Below are 8689 nucleotides of genomic sequence, written 5' to 3'. Positions count from 1 at the left end.
CTGTCTTTTGGCTTTAATGATTAATTGTATGCTTTAAGTATGGGAGGAATTAAGGTTAGGGTTATGAATTATGTTGTGGTTTATTTTGGAGTTCTTGTTCTTGGTGTCTTAGGCCCTAGATTCTAGTGATTGGGAGAGAGCGATCCTCCTCTTGAATTAAGGATCAATTATATCTTACTTTGTTTCTTCCGTTAGCTTTGATTTCTTCAATAAACATTATCGTTTTAATGCTTTTCCCATTAAATTCGTGAAGAGATTTGCTGTTTTCACCTCTCCCCTTAGGATTTGCTTGAAATCTTCAAGTATTTCCTAACAGTATTCCATATGGATCATCATTCTGTGGAAGGCATCAGGGCTTCCAATCCAAAGGATTTCTCATATCAAGAAATCCCCATAAAACAACTTCGCATTTGGTAATAGAAAAGCAGAAACTCGTTACAAAGCCAAGGAAATAGGCTTTGTATTTATTAAACGCCACATCTAACTATCCATCCACTCATATGAAGAACATACTGGTTAAACTATCAGAAACAAAATAGACCTAACCTTCAGGCAAAAACATTTGCTTTTGCAAGCTCTTTAGCTTTTTCACGGCCGTATAGTTTCTCCACTATGCCCAACGCAAACTCCATTGATGTACCTGGACCTCGGCTTGTAATCAGATTTCCATCAACCAACACACGGTTCTCAGACTCGCTTGGATCTGCAAGTTTGTTGCATAAGGCTGGAAATGCTGTTGCCTTCTTGCCCTGCCTCAGTTTGAAAGCTTAATTTTAAAAAACAATGGGATTTCAGAACTTTAAGCACATATTTATTTATTTATTTTTACCTTCAGCAAGCCATGGTGCTCAAGAACGATTGCTGGAGAAGCACATATTGCTCCATAGGGTTTATTGGATTCAGCCTGCTTCTTTATTAAATTTACAAGCTTTTCTGAATTAGAGAATGCTTGTGCACCAGGAAGCCCTCCCTGTAAAAAAATTAGATCAATAGGTAGCTGAAGACTGGAGTGGATGATTTCGATGACAAGTTCGTAGAAAACGTCATAATGATTACTTTTGAGAGCGAGAAAACTAACCGGTAGGATGATAAGGTCGTACTGCATTTGAGCAGCATCGTCCAAAAGAACATCAGCTACAATTTTCACTTTCCTGGAAGCAATGATCTGTAGTTTTTCTTCGACAGAGGCCACCACGACGTTAGCATTTGCTCTACGGAGCATGTCGATGATGATTACAGCCTCCATCTCCTCAGAGCCATTGGCAATTGGAACCAGAATCTGAGAGAGTTTGTGCCACAGTGTGGGGGGATAGAGTAAGATATAGAACTAGGAAACTTTTAAAAGAGATTCTGGAGTGAGAACCTTATAAAATAGACCAGAGATTCCATAAAGGTTATTAAAAAAACCATAGAAAGTACAACAATTTTAATATAAGTTTATGTTATCTGCTTCTTTTGCAGACGGTTGTCTTACTATTCAATCAACACATTAGTAGAAGACAAATAAACGTTTCGAGATCGACTCCAGAAGATTAAGGTTCTCTTCTTCCGCCCGGGAAAAAAGGTTGAAGCATCTATTATATTGCCAAGGGTAACGTAGCATTCTACTACAAGGGGCCAGAGTTCAAAACAAGCATTCATTTAGAGTAGCTTTTTCAAAATTTTATTTTTCACATAGTTGCCTAACTTCATTTAAGCCATAGCTTTCTTGCAGCTTTTTGAAAAATTATGTGGTTGGAAATAACTTTTTACAAGAAGACAAAGAAAGTCATCATCTAACTTGTTTAGAAGAAAACAATTATGATGGCCAAAATAACTTTTAAAAAATATGTTTATCCCGCATCATATCAGCTACCGTCGTCCGAAATACATCCTAAACAAGTCATCACTATAATACAACCAGAAATTAAGAAGAGGGGAGGATTCTACCGAAGCTAATCAAAGCAACAACCATCACAAGAGCATTATGGCATAGTGTTCAGCAAGGTTACAATGGAAACTTTTGAAATGCATTTATTGAATATTATCACTACACTGTATAACATGTAGGCATGGAATTAATGATTCCATACTTACAGCTATAAAAGGTAAAAACAAAGCCTAACATATCAATCCCATTGTTACCTGTGGTGTACTATCATATTTCCATCCCACCGAGTTTAGTTCAGTCACTGTGTACTCCTCAATATGATGAGGGCGCATTACCTGTGATTAAGAACTTGAAATGGTTGATAAAAAAATAGAAGAGTGTTCAAATGATCAATTATTAAAAGAATAGACCAGATAAGTACAGTGAAAAAGATCTAGCTCATACTGCGACACATCTATAAATAACAATGTAAAGGAATTGTTTGCTCTGTAAATAAGCCTATAATACAAGGCGGTAATAGAAAACCAAGCACATTCAAAATGAATGAGCAATAGCATGAGACAGATAATGGAGAATAACAAAGTAAAGGAATTGTTTGCTCTGTAAATAAGCTACAATACAAGGCGGTTATAGAAAACCGAGCACATTCAAAATGAATGAGCAATAGCATGAGACAGATAATGGCGGATCCCCCCACCCCTCCAAATTAGAAAAATTGCCATATAATGCCTTCTGCGATTTCCCAGTTGTGCCTTCAGTTTATTATTATTTTTTAATAAATTTGAGCTCAACTGCCAAACCTCATTTCCACCTTGTTCGCCTCGAGCTCGTTTGGTTGCTCTTTCTCCTCCAAGCCAAGGTAAATCCTCTTCTTCATCTACCCCCTACACCTGTGCTTCTTTCTCTTCTCTTGCAAGTTTCTTCCTCTATCTCTTCTTCTTTCTTTTTATTATTGTATAATTGTTGTAAATGCCTCTTCCACCTTTTCCTCTTTCTTTTTAATTGCTATAACTGCTTCATCTTCCTTCTCCACCACTTCTTCTCTTGCAAGTTTCCTATTCTTTCTTTTTCAGCAATACAACAATTTTGAAAAGGCATTTGGGGCTTAGACGTTCTCTGCGCCCTTGTTCTTCTTTAAGTTTTATGCACTGTTCTTATTCTCATTTAGAGTGTTTTGTGTTTTGCTTCTATGCTATTCTATGAACAATTGTTTAGCGTAATTGCACATTTGTTATTTAGATTGCTCTTTTTATTACTGATATTAATTGATTGATTTTTTGCTAAATTTTTTAATGAAGACTGTGAAAATAAGATTGACTATAGAGACCTTAGCACCCTAAATGAAAATAAAAATTTTTGCTTTTATTTGCGTATTAGTAAAATAGAAGTTAGAGAGGCTTTAAAGAAAATAAAGGGTTGAAAAGCTGTTGGACCTGATGATATTCCAATAGAGGTGTGGAAATGCTTAGGAGATGAAGGAATTTCATGGCTTACTAAACTTTTTAATACTATTTTGAAGACTAAAAAGATGCCAGATGAGTGGAGAATGAGTGTGTTAATTCCTATTTTTAAGAATAAAGGGGATGTCAACATAGACTGAACATGAACGATATCTAGATGGGTTAGAAAATTAGACCGGTCAGACAATCCAGGTCTAAACCAGATGATAATCTCACAACGTCAACATTCCTAAACCTATCTGAAGTACAAACTAGAGTAGTTTTGTATGCGAGATGGGACATATATCAATAAGAGCTGCAACTTCATCTGAACATGGTGACTTTACGGAAGGGGAAGGATCTGAGGATGGAGATCATAAGGATATATAGTTCAAAATTATAACAGTAACTTCTTTATTTTGATGAGCTATTACTGTCAGAAGTTACTACGGAAAAGAGAAAATTACAGATGTCAAAGGCCATTCAAATCCATAATCAAGAAAATGAGCCAAAACATAACCAATCAGAAAATCAAGAACTACCTCCATGGGAAAAACAAAGACAAGCAATTCGCTACAGCATGAATTTCTAAGCCGACACAAACTAAGGTACTTGAGCAAATAAAAAAAGATTGCAAGAATATATTCCTCTATTGAAGAATAAGTTGAAAGAGAAGATAGAAATGTATAGAAATGTACCCCTCAAACTTAAGGGAAAATTCTATAAGATGGTGGTGAGACTTGCAATGCTTTATGGTGCTGAATGTTGGCCAATAAAAGACAAGGTAATACTAAGTTAAGTGTGGCAGAGATGAGGATGCTCAGGTGGATGAGTGGCTTTACCCTTAGAGATAGGATACGAAATGAGCATATACGTGAAAAGGTTGGAGTAGCTCCAGTAGAAGATAAGATTAGAGAGAGTCGCCTTAGATGGTTTGTTCACATAAAACGGCGGCCTTGCGATGAACCGGTTTGGAGAGTAGAGGTATTAGATTTGACTTATGTTAAGAAAGGTAGGGGTAGACCTAAAAAGACTTGGTTAGAAAATATTAGGAATGACCTTTCTTTATTAGATTTAAAAGAGAATTTGACTTTTAATAGGACACAATGGAGAAAAAGGATTCATGTAGCCGGCCCCACGTGATGTTCCAAGCTTGTATGGTATTCCTTGAATTTCTTTTTCCTAGGGCCAATCTATAATTGATGAATGATCAGTGTTTGATAAAATTGCTATTAAGGCTTGAATAAGTAAATGACTAATTGATAAACTTATTATTAAGGTTTAGTTTGGTTCTACTTTTTATTCTATTTGTGATAATAGAAGTAGCCAAAAAATTGCAAGGGTTATTCGGACAAAAAAATTTGATAGCTTTTTCTTCAGGCTTTATAAATTGTAAGTTTTTTATTACTTTGTATATAATTGATCAAAGAGTTATCACTTTCTTTTTCGTAACTTTCACCGCAGAACATCCACAACCAAGAAAATAAAAGCATACCAAACTCTAATGCCATGTGTAATTCTAGCAAATACATGAAAAACCGAATATTCCTTAGAAATATAGGCCAAGGCATGAATTCAACCCTCCATGAATTTCAGGAAAATGGTCATTTTCTAAACCAACTTAGGTTTAAAAAGCATAAAAAGATTTTCTCCATTTTCAATTCAAAAGCTTATGTCAATTGATGAGAGTCAATCACTTAACATTGCTACACTATGTTTTTAACCAATTTGATAAGGACTAAGAAACCCAATACACTTCCGTCTTCGAAAAATCCTCTCCACAATAGTCTTCACTAACTTTCAGCTAAAAAAATCTTCAACATAATCAAACAACATGCAATAAGAATACAAGCAACTACATGGCACCACAATACGAATCACTTGTTCTTAAACTTTGCTCAACCATGATAGAAGCAACAAAGACTCAGGGGAGCACTACAAACAAATGAAATATTTGATTACAACTAAACGATTGACTTTGAAGTGTAGGCCAAAGGTGAATCAAATTTTGGGCATAACATAAGCCAAGCTTATTTTAAACCCAAGGGCACAAGTCTATAGGTGAAGGCCAATTACTTCATATTCCTATGCTGACATGTTTTTCACCTATTTTATATGGAACTAAGCCCAATACTATCATATCCCTTAACAATTTTTAACACCTTCAAGAAAAAAACTTGAGCTAATAAAATATTTAAAACCAACAAACAGAGCATTACCAGAAATACTGCATTAATGTGTTAGAAACAACAGCTTAATGACGTGCTCCCCATCTTCTCTACTTCCACTTTGAACAAGCATTTAATTCAAAATGTGCATGTGTAAATCATATTTCTAAGTAAGAAATTATCTAGTCTGCATAATGCACTTGAAATATTACACGGTGAGCAGCATAAAAGTTTAAACTTAGACAATTGTCTGAACATAAGAAAATCTTCCATTAAAAACACACAACTTATCTTACCATCGGTCCAGCGACCTCATCAGCTTTATCTTTCCCATATAACTGCTCTACCAAACTCAGAGCAAACTCTATTGCCGTCCCTGGCCCTCGACTGGTAACAGCCCGTCCATCCACTACCACCCTCGATTCAACTTTAGTTACATCAGAAGGCATTTTATCCATTACTGAGGGATAACAAGTCGCCTGCGAACACACTTAAATCAACCCTTCAAAACTCCAAAAATAATTTGAAGTAACACAGATCATAGTAAAGAAGACCAAGCATTGAAATTCGAGACAGATAGAATAGCAGAAATATTCAATTTTTCATTCAAAAATTAAGTTTAAACTCCAATGCAACATAAAAAACTTTTTAATAATACCATCCCAAAGGGCTGTTTGGTTTAGTGACATCAGTAAGGCCATATCATGTTATTTAAAGAGTTCAAATATGTGATTCAATGATATCTTCAAATAGCATTCTAAAAATGACAAATCATATAATATTTTATTGACATCTAAGGAATCAAGTAATTGTGTTTTAGTATGAAAATGCTAAATTAAACACAAAGTAATACTGATAACAATGAATTCTCTAAAAATATGAACCATACAATCTCTAAAATGCATTATTAAGAAAGAGAATAATATGGAGATCTATGTCTCTGCTGATAAGTTAATAACTAAAGAATCCTGATAGTCATATTAATACTGAATCACAATCAAGCAAAAAATTCACATCAACAGTATGCACTCAGTATCAAGTTTTATTCCGAAAAAAATAAAAACTTACCTTTAATCCCTTGAGCAAACCCCAGGATCCAAGCGCAACAGCCGGCGCAGCACATATCGCCGCATACAAACCCCCCTTCTCAGCATGCCGCTTCACAATGCTTTCCAGCACACCACAATCCCTAAGCCTCTCCGCACCGGGCATCCCTCCCTGCATCAGCTCAAAACAAATCAAACAAAATCCCATGAAAATAATCAACTTTTACCACAAAAACCACAAAAGAAGCTTCAGCAAACACCCACCGGAAGGGAAATGAGGTCAAACGAGGAGTCCTCACAGTCAACAACGAGAGCATCGGCGACAAGCTTGATCCCCAAGGAAGCATCCACTCTTAGATTCTTCTCTACCGAAGCGACAGTAACTTCAGCCCCGGCTCTACGAAGAACATCGATGGTGACCACAGCTTCCAGTGGCTCCGTGCCATTGGCGATCGGAACTAGCACCTGAGAAGGTGCATCGGTAACATCGCTTTCGAATCGAGAAGGGGAAGAGGGGAATTTGTTAAGAGGTGTTTACCTTCTTCGATGGAGGAGATGCCATTGTTGAATTGGAGAAGAAGAGTCGAGTGAGCGGGCGATTGCGAGCGAGGCTTCTGAAAAAGGGCGGAAGGGGAAGGAGATGACGCGTGGCCATTAAAAGTGTCGATGGAATTGGTTTGATGATAATGTAAATCGGCCCATCTTGTCTTTTAGCTCGTGCTGTTGGGCTTTATATGCGGCATTGTCGGGCTCAATGTGGGCTGTTTAAGGTTAACAGGCCACTTAACCAAGCGAATAAGGGCGATTTTTTTGGCTAAAAAGATGCAGGGTAAATTAAATATTTTAGACTTATTTGAAAAAGGGTAAATTAAATATAGGTGAATATTTTTTTATATTAAATTTAAAATAAAATCAATATAATGAAAAGTCTAAATATGATGGTAATGGGTGGCGGTGCTAGTGGTGGCTGGTGGCGGTGACGGGAGATGGGACATGGCCGACAACAGGTGGCGTAGACCCCCGGTAAGAGGTGGTGGCGGTGGCTGTGGTGGCCGGCGGCGGCTGATGGCGGATGGATAGTGTCAGTGATGGGTGATGGCTAGAGACTAGTAACGCATGCGATGAGTTATGGCGGCCGGTGGCTTTAGTGGTCAGCAGTGGCGGCGGTGGGCGACGATGAGTGGTGGGGGCCATCAATGGATGGTTGCAGTGTTCAAGCGAGCTTACTGGCGCTATAAATGGTTCATGCTCAAAACTGGAAAAGTTTAATTCCCTTAAAAATGAAATAAAATAATTTACACTATTTATTTTGCATTCCTTTTTCATCCAATCAAACACAAATATTTTCAAAACCTTCCCATTTGTAATACTTTGTACTCCCTTTTACTTCCAACCAAACATAAGCTCTTGACTAACATAGCCTTGTTGGAGAAGAATGTTCAGGTGGAAGCCAAAGCTACCTGATAAAAGCATGATGGGAGAGTGTATTTGATTGGTAAAACATTAATGTGAATCTTGATGAGATCGAACGGATGAGAGGTAATATGCCCACTCTCTTCCTCATCCTCATTGTATGAGAATCACTCAAATCTAAGAAAATATTCTGATAAAAATTTGGTGATGATATATTTAAAGATGATTGTAAAACAATAGTTAATGAATTATTTGATGATGGGAAATATGATAAAAGAGGACGATTGTGATCATACTCTTTCCAATACATCTTTTCACCTACTTGCATGGCCAGTTTCCTTCTCAGTGCTTCTTTCACAGTGCAATCTATTTGAGCTAGCTGGACCCTGATTTCTGTTCTATAGAATCAACAGAAGATTGGACCATGCTGTAGTCTGCCTGTGGAACCACCAACTATGGAGAGAGAGAGAGAGAGAGAGAGAGAGAGAGAGAGAGAGAGAGAGAGAGAGAATGTCACATGCAATGCATGGTCCTCAAGTTATCAAAAGTGCTTATCATCCTTTTGATTGATATTTTGATGCAATTCTATGAACAATACTACTCTTCAAAGAGAAGGGAAGAGAGAGAGAGAGAGAGAGAGAGTCACATGCAATGCATGGTCCTCAAGTTATCAAAAGTGCTTATCATCCTTTTGATTGATATTTTGATGCAATTCTACGAAAAATACTACTCTTCAAAGAGAAGAAGAGAGAG

At 37.0% G+C, this 8689-nt stretch overlaps 1 protein-coding gene across 1 annotated transcript; it reads right to left on the bottom strand.

Annotated features, from left to right (window-relative positions):
• Window positions 1-303: 303 nt before the first annotated feature.
• On the bottom strand, window positions 304-7209 carry LOC110100733 (protein DJ-1 homolog B). Its single transcript, XM_020828371.2, has 8 exons — window positions 7062-7209; window positions 6788-6988; window positions 6546-6695; window positions 5774-5956; window positions 2125-2205; window positions 1079-1279; window positions 830-970; window positions 304-749 (listed from the first exon to the last, which is right to left on the bottom strand). Exons 1-8 carry the CDS (start codon window positions 7176-7178, stop codon window positions 549-551), a joined length of 1275 nt encoding a protein of 424 aa, XP_020684030.1. The 5' UTR covers window positions 7179-7209; the 3' UTR covers window positions 304-548.
• Window positions 7210-8689: the final 1480 nt, after the last annotated feature.

This window comes from Dendrobium catenatum, unplaced genomic scaffold, assembly GCF_001605985.2.
Source record: "Dendrobium catenatum unplaced genomic scaffold, ASM160598v2 fragScaff_scaffold_1488, whole genome shotgun sequence".
Classification (NCBI taxonomy): domain Eukaryota; kingdom Viridiplantae; phylum Streptophyta; class Magnoliopsida; order Asparagales; family Orchidaceae; genus Dendrobium; species Dendrobium catenatum.
The sequence above is the reverse complement of the archived record's forward strand: the minus strand, read 5'-3'. Positions and strand labels throughout refer to the sequence as shown.

Coding starts and splice junctions, on each gene's coding strand:
- LOC110100733 (XM_020828371.2), bottom strand. CDS start 7,178: ATGGCCACGCGTCATCTCCTTCCCCTTCCGCCCTTTTTCAGAAGCCTC. Junction 6,989..7,061: donor CATCTCCTCCATCGAAGAAG/GTAAACACCTCT, acceptor GCACCTTCTCAG/GTGCTAGTTCCGATCGCCAA. Junction 5,957..6,545: donor GTTTGCTCAAGGGATTAAAG/GTAAGTTTTTAT, acceptor GTGTGTTCGCAG/GCGACTTGTTATCCCTCAGT.